Genomic DNA, 26698 nt, shown 5'->3' on the forward strand with positions numbered 1-26698 from the left:
TCTCATTTAAGTATCAGGACAACCCTGTGAAGTTTACTATGCACCTCCACTTTACAGATCAGGAAACTGGCTCAGAAAACTGAAATAAGCTGTCTAGGGTCACAAAGCTAGAAAGTGGCAGGCAAGGACTGAACCCTGGTCTGTTTAAAAACTCATGTTCTTTCTTCTATATTATGCTTCCCCTAGGAATCTCTGGATCTTTAATGTAATACCAATAAAATATAAAATGGGAGATTCAACTATTTATAGTCTTATGACAACTGCCTACCTAATATGCCTTCCTCCTCATTATCAGAACTGATTTTATTTGTAGTGACAATGATGTCAACTTAAAGATATTTTCTAGCCTTCCCTGCAGTTAGGTGTGGCCATGTGACATTAAGTAGAAGTTGTCGGTTAGAGCTCCTGGAAAAGGTTCCAATAATGAGGATAGACAGCCAATCCACACCTTTTGCCCTCCAAACCCACCCTTCTCCCTGCATTACACCAAGTCTTGAATTCTACGACCATCTTGGACCATGAGGGATCATGAATATGGAAGCTACTGCTAAGAATGGCAGAGGAAAAAAACTGAAGGAGTCTGGATCACCAATGACACTGTGGAGCTTCTATACCAGATTTACTTCACTTGAGATAGATAAAGTCCTATTTTGTCAACATCAGTGTTATTTCTAGCCCCTGTTATTAGGAGCTTAATGTAACTCCCAACTGAAAGAAGCCTTGTTTTACAAGTTGCCATAGCCACAGCAGCCATTATTTTTATCTGTAACTCAAATTTAAACACTTCACAAAGTTCAGGGACATAAAAGGATAAGAATACCTTGTTTTGGAGCACAGCAGTGAGGTGAGGATTGGAGGGTGCTGGTGCAGCTGCACTTTGAGGTAGGTTCATTAGCTGTTGCAGAAGGCTGGTGACAGTCACTGATGGAAGATGATAGAGGAGGAGAGAGAAGGGACTCAATAAGCATGGCAGCACCTACAAAAGGTAAATAAAAACATTACATTCTGGCAACTGGTTACTTCAGTTACCCTCCATCAGCGGGCATGGGTGGAAGGATGCTCAGTCATATACTCAACCACTTAAGGCAAGATTTAAGAAAAATGAGGTGATGGGCTTAGCAGATATGACTAGAGTCTTAACAGTAGATTCTAAGGTACCTACTAGGAACTTTTTCATCTCAATTTGCATTGGAAATGCCACCACTTTGTGTGAACTGAGGGTGTAAATCATTTCCAAATACATACCAAGACTCATGCTAAAATTATCAGTATTTTAGCTAATTCCACAAATACTGTGGGCTAAAAACAAATGATAAACAGGACACAGATCCTCAGGTATCTTAAGTACAATGGGGAAGACGTGGGTAAATTGGCAATTTCAAAATTTTGTGAGAAGCACTCTAAGATAGGTTAAATTCAGAGTGCTACAGAATTACTGAGAAGTATTTTCAGACTCAATTGTATCTTTTTATTTTTATAATAGCTCAGTGAAGAAATGGAGAAATGATTAAACAATTTTTAGAGAAGCTAAGTGATCAGAAACTCAGTGTTCAGAGTCACATAGCTAGTAGCTAGAACCAGACCCCTCGGCTGCTGAATTCTAGCCTTGTAGTCATTCATTTCTTTTTGCATGTGGCCCAGACTGGAAAGTTAAAATATACAGCTATTAATATAACTAACTATATTATATTATTATGAAAGGAAATCAACAGTGCTTCCAGGCACTCAATACCCATGGTACAAAAAGTGATGGCTGGTTTTACTTTAAATGGTATCCAAGAACAGAGAGTAAAACACTTTTTGTGGTACTCTAAATAAACAAAGCCTTTATTATGAACATCTTAAAACACACAAAAGTACAAAGAACAGTATAATGACATTCCTCTACTCACTACCCAACTCAAAAACAAATTATCAAGAGTTTACCAATCTCATTAAATCTGTTCCTCCTGTATCATATCATTTCATCCAAAAATACTTGTTTGTATCTCTAACAAAATCTGTCACAATATCACACCTAACAAAATTAACAATAAATTTTTTTTAAGACAGAGTCTGCTCTGTCACCCTGGGTAGAGTGCAGTGGCATCATCATAGCTCACAACAAACTCAAACTCCTGGGCCCAAGCGATCCTCCTGCTTCAGCCTGAGTAGCTGGCACCACAGGCACACACCACTGTGCTTGGCTATATTATTTATTTTTCTATTTTAGCAGAGATGGGGTCTTGCTCTTGCTCAGGCTGGTCTCGAATTCCTGAGCTCAAACAATCCTCCCACCTCGGCCTCCCAGAGTGCTAGTATTATAGGCATGAGCCACCACGCCTGGCCAATTTTTTATTATTTACTCCAAATTCAAGTTTCACCAACTGTCTCAAAAATATCTTTTAGCAGCTAATTTGTTGTAATTATGATTCAAACAAGATCTACAGGTTCCATTTGTCTGACAAGGCTTTTAAAATCTTTAATGGTCCTTTGCCACTGCCCAACTCCTTTTCTCATGTATTTGTTGAAGAAACTAGGTCATTTTCTCATAGTTTGGATCTGGCTAACTGCATCTCTGTGGTATCACTTAAGTTCTGTTACTGTTTCCCCCATAAATTTATAGTTAGAAGAACTACAGTTTTGATTAGATTCAGGTTCAACAGGGGGTGAGAGAGGCACGCAGGAAAAAAAACTTCACAGATAGAGCTGTGTGCTTTCTATTGTGTTATGTAAAACACAGTGCTTTGTTATCCCACTCTTAGAGGCATTCACAGTGCATCAGCAGGTTCAGGTGTTGCCAGCCTGCTCCAACCATTATAAAGTTCCCCACCCACTTTTTACCTAATGCTTTTAGCAGCTAATAATGACTGCTGTCTAGATTGATTGATCGCTTTTCCATTAGGGTTTCCCAAAACAGTTATTTTCTAATTTTATCATTTCTTTTGCATTTATTAGCTGAAATTCTTCTATAAAGAACACACGAATTATCATGACATTCGGCTTTAATGGAAAGGCAGGATAAATGCTTCTTTTCCTTTATTTACCTATTTTCAGAATAATGAGTTGATGACTAATAATTTCCAAAGGTAATCAATATACTTTTGGTATCATTAACTCATTAAATTAAATGTATTTGATATATTTCATTCCACTCCTATAATTTTTCTTTCTGATGCAAAGTATCCCACTTTTGGCCAATGTTTGAGCCCTTTTATTTTACATTGGTTTGTGCATGCTTTTAGACAGGACCCTAGTAATCTATTAGTTTCTTTGCTTACTTGCACAAGATATTCCAGGATGCCTTGTAGATTTCATGCTTCAGCCCTGAAACTAGCTATTACTTCAAGAAAATGGTATTTGGAGACGTGGTCCATCACTCTTTAATGCATATAGGTAAAAACTTACATTTAACAAGTTTTCCTCACTAGCAGGTAAGCTCCATGAAGGCAGGTATTTTTGTATTCCTATCTTTTAGCACCTAGAACTAATACTAGGTGCTTTATTTTTGGATGTAAGATAGTGCCCGGAACATGCAAGTATTCAATAACTATTTGCTGAATGAATAAAGCTCTCTCAAACTTGTTTCCATTGATGAGCTCATGCCTCCCTCATTGTCTACAACTTATATGCTCCACGGTAGCTGTTACTTTTTAGTCTGATCTTCTTTTTCTTTCCTAGGATAAACCTCAAATCCTTAAACTTTTCTCCAGTTCATTTTTCATTTATGGAATATTTTAAAAATGTACTTGTCTCATCCCATTTCACTTTTTCCAATGAGACCTAAACTTCTCATTCATTTCTTCTGCAGATGCTAAAATTTCAAGGGTCTATAGAAGGAAAAATTTCTAACTCTTTCATGGGATAGCATTAAAAGGTATCCTGGCATCCTTTGTTTTTTGGGGACTACTTACCCAGGTGGTTATTACTTAACGTGTAGCCTGTAACAACAGGTTCACTCCCATACATTTTATTATTCTGAATCTCAGACTAATTAATGGCCAGTCCTTTGTCCTACTCTTGTCAATTTCTGGTTTTGAACGTGAAGACTATTTTAAATTTTGCCAATCTTTCAAGTGCTACGACAGGGATAAGCAGAGAGAAACTGTACCCAAGAATTAACTTAGAAACTTGATAACCATGTTTCAAATTCCAGCCTAGTTTAGATCACAATAAAAATTATTTAAAGGGCTGGCCCAATTCCTGTGGGACAACATTCAACTAGGTCTACTGGCTAATGTTAAGCTATTGATAACAGTCCAATGAGGGATACTTTATATCAAGCAAAGTAACCAATACTAGAAGTTTTCAAACTTCAGTGAATATCATATTCAGCTGGAGACCTTGTTAAAGATACAGAGGCCCTGATCCTCCTCTTGTAAATTCTGATTCAGCAGTTTGAGGTAGAACTGGATTATGTGTTTCCCACATAATTCTGACATAGACTGTATCTCCACAACTATGTCAAGTAAGACACAATTATTGCTTCCTTCATGTTTAGAAACATGGTCTGTTCAACCAAAATGGGATTAAAAATATAGGCCTGGAGTACTTAAGGTTTTGCTTTAAATAATCAAATCATAATACCGCCCAAGATTAAACCAACACAAAAGGGAAAGGGTAGGAAAAGAAGTTTGGATTTTAGAAATTTTATCAACTGTAAGGACCCAAAGGAAAGACGTCCCACATGGTGGGTCACCTCATCTTGTGCATCCTTCTTGATAAGGAAAGGGAGATTCCTGGCTGTTGTCATGAGAATGTCAGCTGCTTGCTCTGTGGAGAGGAAAGGAAGAATACGGGCAACCATTCTCTTCCCTTTTCGGATACACATGATCTGTACAAAGTGGTCATCACTTGGCCTGCAAGGGAAGAAAAAAGCCAACTTAGGTCAGCAAGAGCAATATAAGAAAACCTCATTTTTTTTCCCTCTTAGGTGTTACTAAGTGAATATATTTCATTCATTTTCACTCTATAATGATCTGTACTACAAAACAGAATTACTTCTCCAACTCTTAACCAAATAATAAAAGGTGATTTTTCAAGTCTTATAAACGTAGAGAAAATCATCATTTGACACATCATGTTAAAAAAACTTGGCCAGGCCGGGCGCGGTGGCTCACGCCTGTAATCCTAGCACTCTGGGAGGCCGAGGCGGGTGGATCGCTCAAGGTCAGGAGTTCGAGACCAGCCTGAGCAAGAGCGAGACCCCGTCTCTACTAAAAAATAGAAAAAAATTATATGGACAACTAAAAATATATATATAGAAAAATTAGCCGGGCATAGTGGCGCATGCCTGTAGTCCCAGCTACTCGGGAGGCTGAGGCAGGAGGATCGCTTGAGCCCAGGAGTTTGAGGTTGCTGTGAGCTAGGCTGACGCCACGGCACTCACTCTAGCCTGGGCAACAAAGTGAGACTCTGTCTAAAAAAAAAAAAAAAAAAAAACTTGGCCAAACTATATGCATTCATTTTCTTTATTAACTTTTAAGCAACTATATAAATATCACTGGTTAACAGAGCAATTATGTAAAAAATATATAAGCAAAAAGAATTTCATAGTCTCAAAAGTTTGTTTTATTAGTGTAAATTTTTTTTTTTTTTTTTTGAGACAGAGTCTTGCTTTGTTGCCCGGGCTAGAGTGAGTGCCGTGGCGTCAGCCTAGCTCACAGCAACCTCAAACTCCTGGGCTTAAGCGATCCTACCGCCTCAGCCTCCAGAGTAGCTGGGACTACAGGCATGCGTCACCATGCCCGGCTAATTTTTTTCTATATATATATTTTAGTTGGCCAGATAATTTCTTTCTATTTTTAGTAGAGACGGGGTCTCGCTCTTGCTCAGGCTGATCTTGAACTCCTGACCTCGAGCGATCCACCCGCCTCGGCCTCCCAGAGTGCTAGGATTACAGGCGTGAGCCACCGCCCCCGGCCTTATTAGTGTAATTTTTTAGTGTAATTTTTAAGAACCTTTTTGCTGTGTATTATATATTTTTTTCCTTTCATAAAAAAATGAGCCCATAGAATTCTTACAGCTTTGTAACTAGATTTTTTACTCAACTTCTTGTAAACACTTTTCCATGTTAATAAATATACTTAATATAATATACCTATAAATGACTATACTTTAAAATATCAAATATAAATAAATATGATAAAAATACAAAAATAAATATAAATAAATGAATATATATTTATTAACATTTTACGCCACAGATGATGACCAGACCTATTGTTGCAGCAAAGAGAGAACAAAAGGAATGGTGCAAAAAGGACAACTACATGCACTTTAATGGCTGCATAACATTCCAATCTATGGATAAACGATATTTACTCAACTAGTCTTCTGTCAGCCCAACTCCAGACAAGGTGTGTTGAAAAGAGGGTGCTTTTATTTTCTGTTTTGTGTATGTGTATGTCCTAGCTTAGAAGGATCAACAATTCTCTTAAATGGGCAAAGGGAAAGGGAGTTCTCAGGAGACGTAGTCCTCTGCATCCATCAAATAAATACTTAGGATTTACAGAACATTTACCGTTACCAAGATTCCATTGCAGACAATGGGTGTGAGAGAGATGATAGAGATGGAGACAAAAAGATTACTGTTAAAGAATTTAAATGTTTATACTTCCCATTTTAGTAAAAAAGCAAATACAAAAAGATTATAAGGTTGGCCATGCTAGTAGTCATAAACCGGGTACAATCTGTAAGCTCAAAAACGAAAACCCAGTAGTGTTCCCCACTGCATCTCCAGCACCCAGCACAGTTCCTGGAAGATACTGAATACGTATTTGTTGAATACATGAATTCAGGATAGAGATTTTTCTTCCTGGCTGGGAAAGATTATAAAACATTTTATAGGAAGTGGCATTAGAGTTAGGCTGAAAGGATAGATTCTGAACCTACAGACATGGTAGGGAAGGGTACCTAAAAGGTAGAAATGTATTATACTCAGTTTGGTAAAGGAAGGAGTCTAGTTGGTCTCATATTTTCCTCAAAGTACACAATACTTACCTCTCTTGTCCAGGCAATTTCCCCCTTAAGTTGTCATACATGCTACAAATTTTGTGCTTTCTTTCATCCATCAAGGCAGGTCGCTCTTCTTCGAGACTTAGGAGATAACGCCTCTCATAATCTTCTACGTCAAGGAGTAAACTATAGGTCTAAGAAGGGAGACACAAAGCAGAACACAGCATGTGAGGTCAGGTTCACAGAGTATTACATAAACAACTTAAAAGAATGAAAAGTCACTATAGCAAAATTGAAATTTTAAAAAAGCCACTCTTTTAAATGCAGAAAAACATAATAAAATAATTTATAAGATCCTTCAAACACAATTCTTTGTCCCTCTCTGACCTCTAATCTAGCAGGTAAAAACAGTGAAATAATTACACTTTCCAAATCTTCTAGCAGCAACAACACTGTAATATATAATGATCTGTATTGTTGCCACAGGAAGCACCTTATATTTATAAAAATGATAATAGTTAATTTTTCTACTGGGTGCCAGCCACCGTTCTAAGCACTTTTCAAGTACTCAGTCACCAAATACTCACCATAACCCAAATACAATTATCATCTCTGTTTTTACAGATGAAGAAACTGAGGACAGCATAGAAAGGTTAAATAACTTGCCTCAAGTCACAGACTCAGTTAGAAATGAAAATTTGCAACCTGTTTCTAGAGTCTGTACTCTTAACCAGTATGGTCTATGGCCTTGCAACGTGGTATGTATGTTTTACAAACCAATTATATATATTTTATCTCATTTTCCTCAGCACCCAGAATAGTGCCCAACACCCAGGGAGTGCCCAATAAATAGCTAAGAACGGACTTAATTGACTTAATTAATTCATGGCTGGGACAATGTGAATTTTTATTCTCATTTTATCAGGCTTAGGAAGGTGACCTGCCTAAAGATCCTCAGCTATTAAATGAATTAGCTTGCACACACACACAAAAAAAAACAGTACTTCTAACTTTAACTGAAGTGTTCTTTCCATGATGCCATAGGCGAGGTACGCCTAAATCCTTTCTAGAGTGCTCTGGTACACAATAGGCACTTAACAAGAATACATTCATTAATTAAAATCACGGATTGCTCATTCTTCCAGTTCCTGTGTACACATACATTTGACAGTTCCTTACTGGAAACTATAGCAACAGATTCTAAAACTTACTTTCTCAATTATGACAAGGGTTTTTCTTCTTTTGTCTCGAACCTGTTTTTCTTTTGTCTCCTAAAAAAGACAAGACTATTCAATGTGAACTCTTTACCTCTGTTAAAAACAATTTAGTGTGCATCTATAGGTTCATCTGTGACAATTCTAAGAAGAGAACTGATTCTCTGAAAGTTAATAATCTAAAACAATACTACTGTAGACAAAGGTCATAGAGCTGACTGAATAAATTATTAAACTGAATTCACAGATAAGCAATGAGTAATTACAGAATGTAGTAAAGGATGAAGAAATCATAGGAAAATCTTAAAACACATAAAAAATGGTAATTTTTTTAAAACAGCAAACTCGAGTAATTAGATACTATTTGCAGGTAGAGTTACCTGGTCCAAAGACTCTTGCTAGCCTAGGCCCTGCCTGGCTGCCTTAGAAATGAAGGTGTTAATATCTCAGCACTTCTGTAGAAAACTAGAATGCCATGACATGTGGTGGGAAGCTCTGGGTTAGACTACAAAGAACTCCACCATGTCTGATCCTTTTCATAGTGACCCCCAAAGAAGTGGTGACAACACAGATGTTCTTCAACACAATTCTGCTGACACTTACGTCATCCTCACTCCGAGAAGTCACAACGGCATCAATCATTTTTCGGGGATTATTCACACTAGAGACAGTAAGTTTTCCCAATGAGCCCTCAAACTGCACTGCAAAGACAAAAAATTTCCAACAAAATAAGAACTTAGCAATGTAGGCATGCAGTGATCAAATCTTTACTTTTCTCTGTTCAAAATCTAGCTGTTCTCTTTTTTGTTGTTGCAATGATCATCAAAATGAAAATCTACAGTATTTCCCCTTATTTACTCTAGGGGTACTAAAAATTGTTAATAGGTTTAAAAAATTATGAAATCTCAAGTGGAAAAGGACTCAAAAGGTCATCTGTCAAACCATTCAGTCCATGTTTGACTAAAGGCTGATCTTTGCATTTACTAAGGACAATGGTGCTTTTTAAATCATTTTCAAACATCCTATCTATACACATAGTTGTCTATGTTTTATATCGGCAGCACTTTAAATTTCTCTTATTATGGGCCTGGGGATAAGGGCCTTACCTGGCTTATAGGCATGCTCCAGTTTGGCCACCTGAGGGGTGATGAGCTTAGTGCGCTCCTTTTTAGGGCCATCACCTTGCATTTCTTCAGCAGCTGACAATTTCTCCAGTTTTTCAAAGTAATTCTATCACATGAGAAAAGGATTCAGTTGCAACACAAGCATAGAATGTGGCTATTCTATACCACTAATAATTAATTTATACCAGTGGCAGTAACGCAAGATGAACTCTAGAAATGTATTGATCTCTGATTTTTGTTAGATTGCTATGAATTTACCGTATCAAAACAACCCAGCTTCAATAAGTCAATCATCAATGGAAATGTCTTTAGACTGCCAATATTCTTAACTGAAAGAACCAGATTAATGATGCCAAAGGGATTTGAAAACATTGGTCTGAGAGCATCTGTATGTAGAAAATAAAAGGCATATAAGCAAACCTTAATGAATAGCGTAAGTCTCCAGCTTAAAAACAGGATAGAATTTGCTAATTCTTATCAACTTGAAAACTACCTCAAAAGAAAATTCTATCAATATTTAAGTCTACCAATATTTAAATTAATATGTTCACCAGTGTAAGGGACCAAACTGTTATCCTCAAAACTAGCACAGAGTATTTACCTGGTAATAAAAATCATCCAGGTAGGGATCAGTGCTTTGCAGTTGCATCATCTGGATTTTAGAGACCCAATCCTTTTCCCGCTGCAACATGAGATTGGCATATGGATCCTTTCGGAGATGATCTTGATGACTGCTCCGGTGACTTCCTCTATCTCCTGCACCATTGAGATTCCGATGCTGACTGAAAAACATATGCTGCATTCACTCCAAGTGGACACATTAACTATGCCTTTTAACAACACATAAATAAACTAGGCCAATTAAAAAAAAAAAAAGATTCCCTTTCATTTTGTTAAAAGGGGAGCAAAAAAGAACTAAGTCGATGGAATTTAAGAGGAAAGAGCTATGCAACACATAATCAAGGAAATAAAACTAAGATCTGAGTACTTTACTATGTACTAAGCACTTTCGCCTGTGGACTTTTGTATAAGCCCCACAATAAGCCTTTGAAACAAATCATTTTCTTTTCTCCACTGAAGACACAAATAAGACCAAAAGAGATCAAGTAACTTGTCCCAAGCCATACATTTGGTGGCAGAGGAAGAGATGTGAACACCAGCCGATTTGACTCTGAAGTCTATATAATTTTTTTGACTTGTTGTAAACCATGAAATATTTCAAATGCAAAGGAAAAGCCCAGCAAATACTACAATAAATATCCATTTACCCGCCACCTAGACTTAATGAAAAAAACTTTATTTGGCCAAATTTACTTCAAATTTTTTAAAAGTAAATTAAAGTAATACAGTGTTACATTTACAGCCCTCTTGTACCCCTCTGGATCCCAGTTTCCGGCTTTTCTTCCTTCACAGGGGAACTACTATTCTGCTCTTGGTATATAACCTCCCTGAAATATTTCTATACTTTTATTACTTGTGTGTTCGCCTTCAAATATTGCACAGTATTACTCTGTGTCTTTTAGTTTTACATAAGTGGTACTGTACAAGTAATTCTACTCCTTGCTTCTTCACTGAATATTATACTTTCCATATTTATACATGTTGATAATATAACCAGGTATACACTGAAAAGTAGAATGGCTAGGATGTGGTGTATCCATATTTTCAACCTTATTACCTATTGCTGAATTCTCTCAAGAAGCTGTGCCCTCTATCCTTGCCAACAATAATAGTGCTGAGACACTTCAAGTTTTGCTTGTCTGTTGATATTAATGGTTATCTAATTTTAATCTGCATTTTTCTGATACAAGAAAGTCTGAACACCTTTTCAGTTTTACGAGCCACTTGAATTTCCTCTACTGAACACTGTATGTTTGTATATGAGGCCTTTTGTTAAAAAAAAGCTTCATATTTTAATACAGACAAGTGTAACAATCTATCCCTTTATCATTTGTACTTTTCATGTCTTTTTTACGAGCCCGTATTTGTTCTCCTCCCTCTCCCTACCCAAAATATTCTGGAATGTCTTTGAAATTGAGAAAGAATCATACACGCTCAAAGAATAAAAATGAAGTTTGAAGAAACTTGTAGTTATGTTTAGTTCCCTTATTTCATCTAGATGAATGACTAAAGAATATAAGCCCCATGAAGGCAGGGGCTTTAACTTTCTTGCTAAGATGGTAAAGGCAGTCAAGGATATTATAAGAATTTGGTAAGGAGTGAGTATAAAATGTTGGCTTAAAAAAAATCAGATCTAAACTTTAATTCTGATTTATGATCAACAGCATTATAATAGTTTGGAAATTAGCTGAAAAAAATCTTGCCATTTAAAGCTAGTGCATCAAAAACTACCAGCAAAATAAGCTTAACCCTAAGTAAATTTACTAAAAAAAGTAAACTAAATTAATAGTATCTTGAGACACTGTCAAAATTAAAAGCTGAATTAAGAAGCCATGCAGGAGTAGGACGGATACTTACTTTCTATTCTGTTGCTGTCTCTGATGCAAGAGTCGACGGTGCTGTGGATGAAGGTGAGTTGTGTCTGGTCTAAACATTGGGGCCTGAGATCTAAGAAAAAAGGAAAAAAGATTCTCAATTCTGTTATTTTGATGATTTGAAGTTTTAAAGAATGTTGTTAGTACAGATAACTTCACAGAGGTTCACTCAAATAACTATAAAGTCTATTCTAAGGAGACCTTTTAGAGGCAAAAGATTTTTTTACACATCTTCTACAAAGACCAATTCTCAACTCCTAAAAGAATGATCATGAAATCTGAGTGAATTTGCACTAAAGCAATGTAATTCTTTTTCTTTTTGCTCCTGTTTAACAGAAATGTTTAAATAGATTTAACGTATTCAGCTTCAACTATGTAGGAATGACAATAAAACTGTATGTGTGATGGTTAATATTATATGTCAACTTGACTAAGCTATAGCACCCAGTTACTTGGTCAAACAATGTCTAAATGTTGCTGTGAAGGTATTTTGTAGACGTGATTAATACTTACAATCAGTGAATTTTCCAAAAAAGAGATTACCTCTAATAATGTGAGTAGGCCTCATCCAATCAGTTGAAGGCCTTACGAGCAAAACCTAAAGTTTCCCAAAGAAGGAATTCTGCCTCAAGACTGGAACATAGAAGTCAGTCTCTAACCTGGTGGCCTGCCCTAGTTATTTCCAACTCAAGACTATAGCTTCAACTCTTACTTGTTTCTGGCCTGCTGGTCTGCCCTATGGATTTAGGACTTGTCAGCTTCCACAATCACATGAGCCAATTCCTTAAAATAGAACTCAATGAATGTGCTTGTGCTTTCTCTCCCTCTATCCTACTGATTCGGTTTCTTTTAAAAATCCTTTCTGATACAATAAGATACGTAATAACCCACAATTTCACTGAAACAGGAACTTGAACCCCTCTTGTTATAAAACCAGAAGGTAGAAGCAAGCAATTTAGCATTGAGATTAGCCGACTTTTTAGCATCTATAGTTCTGTTCTTTAGCATATTAGTAATCCTTTTTGTTTTTTAGACTGGTCTTTTTTTTTTTTTTTTTTTTTTTGAGACAGAGTCTCGCTCTGTTGCCCGGACTAGAGTGCCATGGCGTCAGCCTACCTCACAGCAACCTCAAACTCCTGGGCTCAAGCAATCCTTCTGCTTCAACCTCCTGAGTAGCTGGGACTACAGGCATGCACCACCATGCCCGGCTAATTTTTTCTATATATGTTTTTAGTTGTCCAGATAATTTCTTTCTATTTTTAGTAGAGACAGGGTGGAGGCGGGGGGGGGGGGTCTCGCTCTTGCTCAGGCTGATCTCGAACTCCTGACCTTGAGCGATCCTCCCGCCTCGGCCTCCCAGAGTGCTAGGATTACAGGTGTGAGCCACTACGCCCAGCCTAGGCTGGTCTTAAGTGATCCTTCTGCCTTAACCTCCTGAGTAGCCCCAAGTAGCTGAAATTATAGGCGCATGCCACAGCAATAATTCTTAAGTGATAAGCACTGTGTGTATATGTTAGAATGTGTGTGTTTACAAAATGGATACAAGGTAAGACTTAAGAAATTTCAGAAGAAATAAAAGAGGTGATTAACTTGTGATGTGCAAAAAGTACACAGGAAGCATGTGACTCTTGAGGTATACGTGATTCTTAAAGAAGCATGGAGATTATTAAACAGTTTCCATATTTGCCAACTTAAAGATCCAATACAATCTCAAAACATATTACTTAAGAAGTGGCAAGAAATTTCTACATTATAAAACTAAACATCCACGATCAAGAGACTTGGCTGACAATGGGTAAGCAGTGGCATTTGTTTTAGATACCTTAGGTTTTGCAGGTGAGGTCCTGGGCCAGGAGGGTGCTGTTGTGGAGGTGGCGTAGCAGAGGGTGGAGCACTAAAGAAGGCACGGAAGCCTGGTGCTGGGGGGAGCATCTGCCCAACTCGCCCTTGTAGCAATTTGGGATTCATGGCAGCAAGTGGACTACCAACAAACCCAGGGACCCGTGCAAACTGGCTGGGAGACATCCGTCCAGGCTGTAGCTACAAGGAGGGACAAGATCTTAGATTTAGTTAACCAGCAAGCCCCCTTGCTTTTATCTACAGAAAAGTAAATACTGTGTCCATCAATAACTCCGTTTAAAAAAGTAAAGGAAAAAATAAGAGGTAGCAGTGATTACCAGCAAAAAAAGGGATATCATCTAATGAACCCTAGGGAAAGTAGGAAAGTTCTTAATGGGTAGGCCTAATCACAGGCTTACCTGTGCTCCTCCAAGAAGCTGTGCTCTCTGGAGGGGGCTGAGAACAGGAGGAACACTAGGAGGGAAAGGATGACCCAGGAGGGAAGAGTTCTAAGGGGAAAAAAAAAAAAGAATAAATTATACTCATATTCTAAAACAGGTAAATCAATCAATATAATAAGGCAACTCAGTAGAAATGCAGTATAAATTTGGATATAAAACTCGAGTCAAGTTCTCCACTTAGGGAATATAAAAAAGAATAATGCCAGAAATTATAAAACACTACGACCAAATAAGATGAAAAAGAAAGCAGTAGAATAAGGGACTGAAACAGAAGGAAACCAGATGATCACAATTAGTTTAGATTTTTAAATATAGGACTTGAGGAAAAAAAAGAAAAGAAAAAAAAAAACAAAACCCAAAAAAAACAAGTGAACATGAACCATGTCCTCTGGAGACAATAAGATTCAGAAATTCCAGTATGGAGATTATAAAAAATAGGTGTAATTTAGGAGATGTCAGCAATTCTATATACTCATAGTGATCATACAGATAGTGATCAGAAAATACATACTGTACATTTTCATTAGGTTGCAAAGTGACATACCGGGACACTGCAGATCTGGTTTGGAGACATCCTCTCACCATAGGGAGCAGGATAACGTGGTGGCATTGGGGGCCGAACATGGACAGGCTTCGGACACAGAATCTATCAGGACAAACATATATACAACTACACTCAATGAAATCAGTTTTTCTTCCACCTACACTCCCTCCCCTCAAGTACTGGTAGAGACACAGAACTTAATGCAAAGCCCTACTTCTAAGCAAATTGCTGTGGCTATAGGTTCAAATATAGAATCCTTGGTCACTTCCTCTCACAAATAAAGCAGTGTCAGCGCTCTAGGGAAAGCAGTTTTAACTGAGGAAGATTTAGCTAATTCTCCAGTTATCCCACCCTTCCATGCTATCTGAGGGAGGTACCAGCAGATATTCTGACTTGCAAATTCTCTCCAAGAGGATATATTTTGGCATTGAGGGAGAAGGAATGATAAGAAAGCTGGAGGATTAACTAAGTCCTATTCTGAAGCCCCTGTGATATGGCCGCCATGCTTAGCACTTTCATGATACATTGTGACTCCACCATTTCATAGGATGTTGAGCCTAACTAGGCCATACCACCACCACCCTCCCCCCATACCTTCCAAATTGGCCTTCCTTTTCAGCTGCTGGTTTCAGGTGGAGGAAAGTCTATGGAACAGGACTGCACAGGCTCTAGGGAAAGCAGGGATATCTTAAAGGTAAAAAGGGATGTGGACAATGCTGTGTGTTCCCACTCCCCCCAGCTTTCAGTTATCTCTCTGCTCATGTTTTGGGCAGCCAGTAAAACACTTTAAAAAGGATATATGCACTAAGTGTGGTTAACTACCCTTTTTCTTCCCCAATTAAAAGGCAGCAGCAACAGCAGCAGCAAAAGGTATTAGGGACTGTGTCTCTTATTTGTACTAACTTCTCTCAGTGGCTATTTTTCTTTCTAATCTAATGCCTACCCAAAACTTCCACCCTCCTCCCAGCGTCACCAGTTCCCCAAATAATTTTGCCCAGATTCCCAATATCCTGGGCTGAGTGCCTGTTAATGAGAGGTACCTGCTGGTTGAAGCTGGGTACAGCCATCTGCTTAGGTGGGGTGCCTATGGGGACGGCTCTAACAGGAGGACTCCCAATGATAGGTGAAGTTGACCGTCTTGGTAATGCACGTTCAGAAAGGTCCCGATCATCTTCTGGGCCCTGTGGAGGCCTCTGAGGCAAGGCATATTCTAATACAGACACTGTAGGCATTTCCTAATTGAGGATGTGTTTAAAAAAAGAAATTTAGCTAACTTGAAATACTTAATTTCTACAGATGCCAAAAAAATCTTGAGAAATTATTTTTAAATTTTTATTTATTTTTAATTTACATATAGTAATAGTCACTCTTTGAATTACAGCTGAGTTTTGATAAATACATAGAGTAAGGGATATGCCACCACAATCAAGATATAGAACAGTTTTATCACTCCCCAAAATTCCTTTGTAGTCAACCCCTACTGCCATATCCAATCACTGGTAAACACTGATCTATTCTCTGTCCCTATGTTTTTGCCTAGAAATGACTTACATAATTCAACTCATACACTGACAAATTTGAGTTCTAACTGCTCTCTTGCAACCTTCATCCTAGAGGCTGAGGAAGGGTACATCAACAGGTACAGATGTCTAAGTGACAGATGCAGCAGTCAACATAACACGGGCAAATGATACACACCTTACATCCTTTCAGTAAGGAAAGGATGACAATAGCAGACAACTTAAAAATTTGAGGTATTAGAAATTTTATATAAAGAGAAAATATTTAATACCTGAGCAAGCAGTGGTCCTCGGATTCGCCTCAGAACCTCAGATCCATCCCAGATGCTGGAATTCAGACTTCCTGGTTGGGGCTAACAAAAAAGGAAAACACACACACCAAGTCTGGAATGCTGCGGAGACTCTGGGTGACTTATCTGCTGTTGGAGAATAAGGTTCCAAAAGAGCCTCAACTGCTTGAGACTAAGAAATTATAGTGCTCTAGTATATACATGATTCCCCAACTTCACCTCTAAAACTGCTATCATTGAGAATTATATTATCAATCTTCTATGGTATATGCAATTCTCTCATTATAGAAGATGAAAGAAAATGGCACAGCTTAATACTTCACTTTAATTATTAATCTGTTACTAGTTCTCCGATCAGAGTAACTTACTCACTTGTAAAACTGGCTTGGTCTGCACTGCTCTCATGATAGCTGGATCTTCTAGTTCATTTTCAATCACCATCTTACTGAGCCTTTCTGCCAGATTCTCCTCATGGTCACCCAACAAGTCCATCTCATCCCTCTCTCCATTGCCTGTTTGTTCATTAACTGCCACTGGTAGCTTCTCTTCCAATTCAGCCAGGCGCTCATGTGCTTCTTGCCAATCATCATCTACAAGACAAAAGAGTTCATTTCATATTGGAATGAAAAAGTTTGATAAAATTTTCTGTTACCCAAATGAACAATTCCAACTCCACAACACAGGCGGAAAGTTAAGTTACCACTTAAGAGACAGGAAATAAGGTTTAAACTAAGGGAAACACAAAATGTTCTTACAGAACAAATAACATCACACCAGAAATAAAATCCAAGCATATGGTTTAATACCTTAAAACATTATTAATGATGTCCAAACTATATTTTGAAAACGATCTCTAAACTGATGATGAGTATACTACTGCCTGTTGATTTTGAGACTCCATGACATTTCAGACAAACACTTTAAAGAAAAGTTAAAACCGATAGCACAGCTGGGCACGGTGGCTCACGCCTGTAATCCTAGAACTCTGGGAGGCCGAGGCGGGTGGATAGCTGGAGGTCAGGAGTTCAAGACCAGCCTGAGCAAGAATGAGACCCCATTTCTAACTAAAAATAGAAAGAAATTATCATCTTAAAAAAACAAACAAACAAAAAAAACAAAACCAATAGCACTAGCATACAACTTTCTCTTAGACTATAAGTTGCCATCTTCTTTACAAGCTTTTGAATCCATTCATTTCATTCAATTAATATTTATTACATCCATTATGTGACAAGCACTGTTTTAGGTGCAAGGAGTACATTAGTGTACAAAACAGACAGGGATCCCTCCCTCATGCAACATTCATTCAAGTAGAGGTAGATAATAGGTAATAAGCATAATAAATAAGTAAATTAGATACTATATTAGAAGATGAAAATGCTATAGGAATAAGAAGGAAGAAAGGAAGATTGAAAATTTTATATAGATTATCAGAGGTAGGCCTCATTAAGAAGGTGACATTTAAACAGAACTTCAAAAGAGTAAGAGAGTTAGACATGTGGATATCTGGAAGAAGAGGGTTCCAGGCAGAGGGACAGTCAGTAGTTTGGAATGAAATGGTTGGAGTGGGGGTAACAGAAATAAATGAGGTCAAAGAGTTAGGAAGAGGGAGCCCATTCAGGGTCTTCTGGGTCACTGTGAAATAGGGGGCCAAGAAAGAATCACTCTGGCTGCTATGTCGAAAACAGGTTGGGGAAGGCAGGGGGCAACACTGGAGACACATGGAAGCCTGTCAGGCAGCTGCTGCAGTAAGCCCAGGGAGAGGAGATAGTGACTTGGAGCAGGGTCAATTCCTCTTTTAACTATCCCTTTGCTATTCCTACACACTACTATCCAGTCTGTAGCACTGACATTAAGGTTCTTTTCTCATTTATTATGATGACACAGCATTATTTTTGAGTCCCATTACAGCATAAATGAAAATCTTCAGAACCCTTTATCAGCTGCTCTGGAACTGGACCTTACTTCTACCACATCTCATTCCAGTTCTCTTCAATCTAATCATTCCATTCTGCTCCCATCATGAAAGCTCTACTCTCAGTTTTGCTCCTTTCAGCACTCAAATGTGGAAGCCTCTCCCTCCCTCACTGGAACTTTCCCTAAATAATCCTTTCACTTTAATTCTACCTTTACTTCATCTACACGTGTACTACTTTATAACCCACAAAAAAAGTTTTCTTTTGTATATGTTTTGTATTTTAACCTTAGTTATATGTTTCACATATTCTACAAAATTCAACAGGGATAACAGGTAATTCACTTTATAGCTAACATAGAAACACAGATATCTGTTCTCTGCTTACAAATAAATGTTTGTTAAAAAATTCAAATGACAAAAACACATAACTTAAAAAGTGCAAGTTCCCCATAATTCCATAGCTATGTTAAGTTTTTAAAAATATGCAAACTATAAGGATTAACTTGTTTCTTTTTATTCAAGCAATATATCTTGGACATCTTTTCATGCATGCATACACAAATAAAAGTACTAATAATATTATCTTATTCCTTTTAATACCGATATAAGATTCTATTCTATTGATAAACTGTAATTTAACTTATGCTCTACTGCTAAACACTTGGATTATTTGCATATTTGCAATGATAACTAATACTGTAACCAACATTATACATGTCTTAAAATCTTAAGTGAATATATAAGTAGGCTTATTTTTTGTCAGAGTAAGACTATTAACATTTAAAATTTGCTATTTTTATCATATGACAATGTATCACATAATACTAGTGATCCAAAAAGTGAGGGAAGTGGGACTTCCAAATTTATAATACCGGTATCATAGGACCCACTCCCTAGTCTTTGGGCACTGTGGTAGATTTGAATATACTAGCTGTGGTAAAGGGATCCCTTAAATTGCAGATCACTTTGCCATCACTGGAATAAAGGTTGTGGGCAAGAGCTATAAAAATATCCTTACCTAATCCTCTAGGACATGGGTTCTTTCTAATCATGCGGTATTTTCTTCCCTATCCAACAGCTTCCTCTTACTCGAGTGTCTAGTCAGGTGGCACTCTTCCTCTGAAATGCCATCTCACAGAAAAGAACTTAAGATAGCCATTTTATTACAATGGTCTACCCTCACATGCATACCCTGAGATGTGCTCAAAAAACAGAAAAATCCCCCGTAGATGAAAATTATAGTACTATTATAAAAAGACTAGTCATCTGAAATAAATACTTAAAGAACAGTATAATTAAAAATCAATTGTAACATTAGTATTTGTGTCATCTTTGGTAAGGAAGAGTAAGCTGAGACAGGATAAATGGTTGGTTTTTTGCAATTTTACCAACTCAGCAATTACAAAAAAGTGGGAGTCTATAATCCCAGATTTAAGGATTTTTAAAAATATTTATTTCCCAAATTTAAAAAGTTAATTTGTTAATGAATTGGTTCTAATGCAGTAGAGTTCAAATTTGCATTGTTTTCAGTTACCACTTCCCATATTCATGTTTGCCAACAAATCCTACCAAATATGGATAATCTATTTCTCCTTAACAATATTTTAAAACACTAAATAGCCATATTCTGTGAAAATGGATCTGTTTTGAATTTTTTTTATTTTTTTATTTTTTGAGACAGAGTTTGGCTCTGTTGCCCGGGCTAGAGTGCCGTAGCGTCAGCCTAGCTCACAGCAACCTCAAACTCCTGGGCTCAAGCGATCCTCCTGCCTCAGCCTCCCGAGTAGCTGGGACTACAGGCACGCGCCACCATGCCCGGCTTATTTTTTTTCTATATATATTTTTAGCTGTCCAAATTATTTCTTCCTATTTTTAGTAGAGACGGGGTCTCGCTGTTGCTCAGGTTGGTCTCAAACTCCTGACCTCGAGCGATCCTCCCACCTCGGCCTCTCAGAGTGCTAGGATTACAGGCGTGAGCCACCGTGCCTTGCCTTAGATTTTTCTTGCTCTTATGCAAAATCATCTGAAATGATATGTCAGGCCTCATGCCCTTACTATAAAAGAATAGTTTGCCCCTGTATCTTTTTCAAATGACCTAAAAATATGGTTACTTAGATATTCCAACATTTGACTTTAATCTATTATCAGTCAAAATGATAAAAGGTAGGCGAAAGAATAACAAAGAAATGAAGGGGAAGAGATATCTGCAATAACTAACTAACCTATACCCTGATGTGGGTTACTGCATCTATAAACTTATACTTGTTGTATAACTCCCTTGAAGCTCCTCTTATGGATACATCTGAATAAAAACAAACTAAAAAGGAGACAGAGTTGATTTAATTTTAAGGCAACCTCAATTCCTAAAGATTACAGCAACTATCAATAAAAGAGAGGTAGAAAGAATGAGGCTTTCCAAGTGGAGGCAGGAGATTTCCAAAGATTCCTCAAAAACTAACATAACTGGTAGTTTACACTACTAATTGTATTTATAGTTACTTAACCTGTCACTCTTCGTCATTTGTTAAAATGAAGATAGTAACAGTGCCTACCTCACAAGGTTGCTGTGGGGATTAGCAATATACGTAAAACTCCTAGAATAGTGCCTAGCACATAAATAAGTACCGTTTAAGTGTAAGCTTTTTAGAGAGTGGGATTTCTGTAACATATTTATTGCTCTAAGATGATGCAAACATTTTTTCATGCAGAAGACAGTGACTAGTTTCTTTAAAAAAGATGACATCAGAACATTAGTAGCCAGTGACCTAATACCCACTTAAAAACAGGTATTATTCAGGCTGTCCACTCCATGAATTAAAAATCACCAAATCAAAACATACATTAAAGGTCTAATATTTCACCTCCTAAACTCTCTATATCAGCTGTGTATCAACCTGTAGAGGTGTATCACACGAATAACAGGTTAACTTAGCAATTTTCTTCTTATAGTATTTACACCAAGATGTTACAATGAATTAAGATCTTCACTTTACAATTAAGTATACTATATTCTCAAAGGAAGGGTTCACCTTTGAAAATCTTTTCTCCATTATAAACTTTGTTGACTAAGAAGTTCTTCCCAATCACCCATCTGCCCTAGAGTACAAAGTGGGCTACCTATATGCTATTTCACGGTCTTTGCTTTGTACTACCTGTTCTCATACTCATACCCCAAGGGCTTTTTCAACACGCATGTACTTTTCTTCTTTCCCATCATATGAAATACAGTTCTGCACACTCTTAACATTATTTTTTGTTTTTTTGAGACAGGCTCTCCCTCTGTTGCCCAGACTAGAGTGCAGTGGTGTCATCATAGCTCACTGCAACCTCAAATTGCTGGGCTCAAGCGATCCTCCTGAATTGGCCTCCCAAGTAGCTGGCACTACAGGCACATGCCACCATGCCCAGCTAATTTTTAAATGTTTTCTAGGGACGGGGTCTCACTATGGTGTCTGGCTGGTCTCAAACTTCTGGCCTCAAGTGATCCTTCCGCCTTGTCCTCCCAAAGTGCTGGTATTACAGGCATGAGCCACTGCCCATGGCCTCTAACATCCTTTGAAGGCAACAATATTCCCATCTTATGAGGAAAAATGGAAACTCAGGATCGAGGGCAGGGAAGATTGTCCATAGCAGTGTGGAAGTCAATGAGAAGGCAAAACCATTCCTCTTCTGTCCAAGTTCAAAACTGAAGACATGTTCCTATGCTACCTCATCTTAATATAATGTCTATGAATCAGTTCCATCAACTACATTTTAATACTGAAAAGATTTTTGAAAAATGCTAATATTCAGCAGAATATTTTAACAGAAAAAGAATTTTAGAAACAGGTACACAATGTTTGTAGTTACTACTATATTTTATTGGTTATTACTTAATCTATCTTCCAAATATAATTTGCAATTCATATCAGTTCCCTGCTTTGTATAATTCCACTTTATGTTCCTTTCCTTGTGATTTTCATGGAGAGAGACAACAGCATCTTGGATCATGTCATCCTCCTGGACAACCTCACCTCCTAACCTAAGGTTTATCCAAAAGATCCTTGATTCTCTTCCATAATGAGTCTAGCTTCTACTTTCAACACTCCTCTTGCTCCTAATCGTGACAATGTTTTAGTTCTCTACTGAATTTTGTGTGTGACTGACAATAAACTTTTTCATTTTTGCCAGTTCATTCAACTTACTCTAAAGATTAATAAATGTAATTATTAAACTATTTAAGTCACTGCAAAACCAGTACCCATTATCACACTTTCAGACCTCTTATTTGGTTTTGATACTCACCATCTTGGGAGTGCCCACTACTGCTAAATTTCCTATTCTTCTTTATTACTTAATTTTGAATATTTGTTGCACAGACAGAAGTGCTGATTCCAAAGAAATCACACATATTTACACATCCCAACATAAACAATGTTATCATTGCTTTCCAACACCAGTCTAAGCAAAAATATTTGCACTGATTCACTCTTACCTATTCAAAAAAATAGTTTAAATTTTAACTTATTAGTCCATTTGTTCTAAACTTGTTCTAGGTAGCATCTATTCCAAACTCTATCATATAAGCTTGCTTCTTAAATTTTCCATCTCATTATTTATAACCCTGTGACCTGTAAGCTTAGTTTGGCTCTTTAGAATATTTATCTATATGCAGGGATAGAAAAAATTTCATCTGTGTACAACACTTTTCTAACTTATAAAGATTTTCTATTACCAAAATTTTGGTATAAAAGGCTTTTTTACTCTTTTGAAGATACTTACTGTAAGACAACTGCACAGTTATATAATAGTGATAGACTGAATTTGAAAACACATGTATCTACACACTATAATCTGAATTTTCTGCTAGTCTACTAGTTTTCCTTAAGTTACATGTTCTACAAATAAAAATTCTCCTCAACCAGGATTATTTTAAATCTCTTTTAAATGTCCCTAGACATTTGAATTTCTAATAGTAGCAAGCTAGAACCATAGATCATGTAACTGGAAGGGACAGGGATTAGAGAATACCTGGTTTAGAATACATGGTTTTATAGATGAGGCAAAAAGAGGCCCAGAGGAACAGAATGGATGCTTTCAGTGAAGAATGAACTATTCTGACTGAGATCAAGATTATATCTTGCCAAATTAGTGAATGAAATTACTCCTACCAAGGCAAAGCACTTTGAAAGAGAGCATTTGAGGCCTGTAATCCTAGCACTCTGGGCGACTTGAGGCCGGAGGATCCCTTGAGCTCAGGAGTTTGAGACCAGCTCGAGCAAGAATGAGACTTGTCTCTACTAAAAATAGAAAAAATTAGCCAGGCGTGGTGGCACATTCCTGTAGTCTCAGCTACTCTGGAGATTGAGGCAGGAAGACCGCTTGAGCCCAGGAGTTTGAGGTTGCTGTGAGCTAGGCTGACGCCACGGCACTCTAGCCTGGGCAACAGCGTGAGACTCTGTTTCAAAAAGAAAAAAAAGAGCATTTGAAAACAGCAAGAGGCCTACATGATAATATAAGAGAAAGATGTCACTCACCAACTGCACCTGACCCAAATGTATCATCATTGAATTGATCAATCTCTTCATCTTCCTCTCCCAGGCCCTGAAATGCATCTTCATCTTCATCCAGAGGGCAATCCTCCAAAGACTAAAAAGAGAAAAGACATTAGCTATTCATGAAATTCACATCCTCATTAAAAAAGGTTCTAAAAATGTTCACCTTACGTTCTCAATGAACATAATAGTTTCATTACGACTTTTGTAAAGATGGCATTTTTTTCCATTCCCCAATTTCCCTGATATTGGAGGATTTCATTATCTTCTTTCCTTTGGTTTCTATTTTCTATTCCTTATTTCATTTAATTCTCCCCACAAGCATTCCATTTCTTTATTTTATCAAGAATCTAATAATAGCATTTCCTCATGCAACCAAGAAATTAGGCCCACAACTTCCTTTACATCACTGGTTGGAATAGTGGCGACAATGAAAAATGAACACTATTATCTTCCTTTGAGTTTTATGTATTTTTCAACAAAATTCTCATCTTCCTAATTACATTCATATCAACTTTTCAACCATTTTATTACCCCCTTTTAAAGATTTTTCTTTATTTTTCATCATTCTTGCCTTCTATTTCCTACAGATCTAAACTCTAATGATAAAACAGAAAGCAAAGCTTTTTAAACCACAATTAGGTGAACTCCAGAAAAGCTGTGCTATGACAAGTTCAAGTTCTGGCTCCACTCCTGCATGTAGTGCAAACATAGACAAGTCATTCTTTCTGATTAACTCATCAAATACTTCTAAGAACCTATTGTGTCTAAGGCTAACCTATTCTGTGCTAGGCTCTAAGCCGCAGTCTCTTAAATTGTAATGCAGGGACAATACCAACTACCTCAGAGTTGCTGTGAGGATCAAACCAGGCAAAGATTTAGGCAAAGACTGTAGATTGCTGAACAAAAGCTAGATATCACCATAACATCTTAGGTGTGTCCTATTTCAAACATTTTACCCCTCCTCTTCAGTTTTATTCAACTGATTTATTCTCCAAGTTTTCTTTGAAAAGGAAAACTGAAGTTTGGTCTTGGATCACTCCTATCAAGTCTCGCCAATTTTCAAAGATTCAGAACTAGAATTCCACGTTCTATCAGCATGTGGGTGTGTGATATACTTTGCCTGACTACCTCTTAGCTAGGCTGTTCCCAAAAGAAAGCTTAGGCCAAAGGGCTATTCTACCCATCCTAGAGCCCTCCCAAACTTGGAGAAATAAGGCATGCAACTGCCTCTTTACCAGAGACAACTTCCAGTAGTAATCACAAAGATCTACTTTGCCAAATCACAGCTTTTTAAAATTGAAAATAGTCTCAGGAATCATCTAAATCAGTTCTTTCATTCTACAAATCCAGAAACTTTACGTCTAGAGATCAGGAGTCGCTCAAGGTCACACAGTGAGCTGGTGACAGGATCAGGACTCTGTTGCTGTTGCTACATTCCCGGGACCGTCACCAAACCCATGTCTCCCTCCACTAGCCCAGAGGAACTTCTGCTGGACACGCCCCCCCTTCCAACTCGGAGCCCTCTTTAGTCTGAGGCCCCGGTCAAAGGGCAGGTTCAGGCACCCGGGACTTGACGGTTGCCTGTGCTTATGGGGGGAGTGGTGTGTGAGAGTAATGGAGTTGGGGGTGGGGGTTCCGGGTCCAGGGCGGGAAACTTATCTCTGCGAATTCCTGGGTGACTCTTATTCAAGAATAACCGGGTAGGTGCACTGCTCTCTCCTCCATGGCTCCTCCCGGGGTCGGGCGGGGCGGGGGGTGCTCTGGTTATGGAACTTAACGGGCCCTCCCCACCCCAAAAGGGAGGTCAACTCTCTCCAGCCGCAACTGATGGGACGGTCCCGCCCCCTTGAAGCCAGCTCCCAGTCCTAGCATTAAACCCTCGACCCCAGGCTAGTCGGGCCGGGATCGGTCCCGCGGCTCCCGCAGCCCACTCCGTCCCCCCAGGAGCCGCGGGACGGGCGCGCGGGGGGTGAGAGAGGAAGAGGAGCGCGTGAGGGAGGGAGGGGTCACTTCCGGTTGCAACAACTCACCTCGTAGCGGAACATTCTTGGGGAGGGGGGGAGGGAGCGGGGAGGGGAGTGGGGGGAGGGAGGGAAGAAACGCTGACTCCCCGGCTCCTCCGCGCGTGGGTCCTCCACCGGCTCGCGACCCCTGGCCGCCGCCGTACGCCGGAGCGTGCGTGGGAACGTGCGCAGGCGCGCCTCGGGCAGGGCGGTCGCCCCGCACGGCGCCCGGCGGCGGCGGCTGCGCGGGGACAGATTTGGCGTCTAGCTTCCTAGTCTCGGCGGCGGGAACGAGGTCCCGTGGCGAGAGACTGCGCACGCGCTTCCCGTCGCGGGCTTTCTAGCGATCGGGACTCGGAGCTCCTCCCCCTTCTCTGCGCCCGCCCAGGGCGGGGCCGGGAGGCCTATCACGAGTTTTCCGTCACCTACCGGGCTGAGGAGACCCTTGTGATTGTCACGGGATACGGCTTCGACGAGTCCGGCCTCAGCCTGGGCTAGGAGAAATGGAGATTCCTGGGCTTTGTTTCCAACGTCCAGCGCGCTCTTCGGGCTGCCGGTCTTCACATTACGGTCTGCGCCTTGTGGAGAGAAAACAAGATGGAAAGTTCGTGGTCCCTGAAAGGGGCAGAATTCGTCGCCACTTTCAGCGGCATGTCTCTTTCTGAATCAAAAGCAGGTCAGGGCTGTGATTCATATGGCTCGAAGTGATGACGGCGCCCGTTTTTTTAAAAAGCTGAAGACACATTCGGAGTAGTGTAACTAGGGTGATAGTCTTAGGCGCCAGGCGCTTCCAGCACGTGGAGCGGGAGACCATAAA

The 26698-nt window shown here is 38.8% G+C and overlaps 1 protein-coding gene across 2 annotated transcripts in view; it reads right to left on the reverse strand.

The window, feature by feature from the left end:
- The window catches only part of PATL1 (PAT1 homolog 1, processing body mRNA decay factor), a 29542-nt gene extending 3476 nt beyond the window's left edge, over positions 1 to 26066 (reverse strand). Inside the window, exons 1-16 of one of the 2 annotated variants that reach the window (XM_069470063.1) lie at positions 25909 to 26066; positions 23858 to 23969; positions 16796 to 17013; positions 16406 to 16486; positions 15654 to 15848; positions 14614 to 14715; positions 14028 to 14117; positions 13592 to 13809; positions 11753 to 11842; positions 9876 to 10056; positions 9257 to 9380; positions 8754 to 8851; positions 8148 to 8207; positions 6982 to 7130; positions 4679 to 4838; positions 821 to 976 (exon numbers count right to left, since the gene is read on the reverse strand). In XM_069470063.1, the coding sequence (XP_069326164.1) occupies positions 821 to 976; positions 4679 to 4838; positions 6982 to 7130; positions 8148 to 8207; positions 8754 to 8851; positions 9257 to 9380; positions 9876 to 10056; positions 11753 to 11842; positions 13592 to 13809; positions 14028 to 14117; positions 14614 to 14715; positions 15654 to 15848; positions 16406 to 16486; positions 16796 to 17013; positions 23858 to 23969; positions 25909 to 25923 (2049 nt within the window). In that variant the 5' untranslated portion in view covers positions 25924 to 26066. The remainder of the gene's footprint in view (positions 1 to 820; positions 977 to 4678; positions 4839 to 6981; positions 7131 to 8147; positions 8208 to 8753; positions 8852 to 9256; positions 9381 to 9875; positions 10057 to 11752; positions 11843 to 13591; positions 13810 to 14027; positions 14118 to 14613; positions 14716 to 15653; positions 15849 to 16405; positions 16487 to 16795; positions 17014 to 23857; positions 23970 to 25908) is intronic. The other variant, XM_069470064.1, reaches the window with a different exon arrangement.
- Between the last annotated feature and the right edge of the window lie 632 nt (positions 26067 to 26698).

The sequence above is a fragment of the Eulemur rufifrons genome, chromosome 6, assembly GCF_041146395.1.
Source record: "Eulemur rufifrons isolate Redbay chromosome 6, OSU_ERuf_1, whole genome shotgun sequence".
In the NCBI taxonomy this organism is placed as follows: domain Eukaryota; kingdom Metazoa; phylum Chordata; class Mammalia; order Primates; family Lemuridae; genus Eulemur; species Eulemur rufifrons.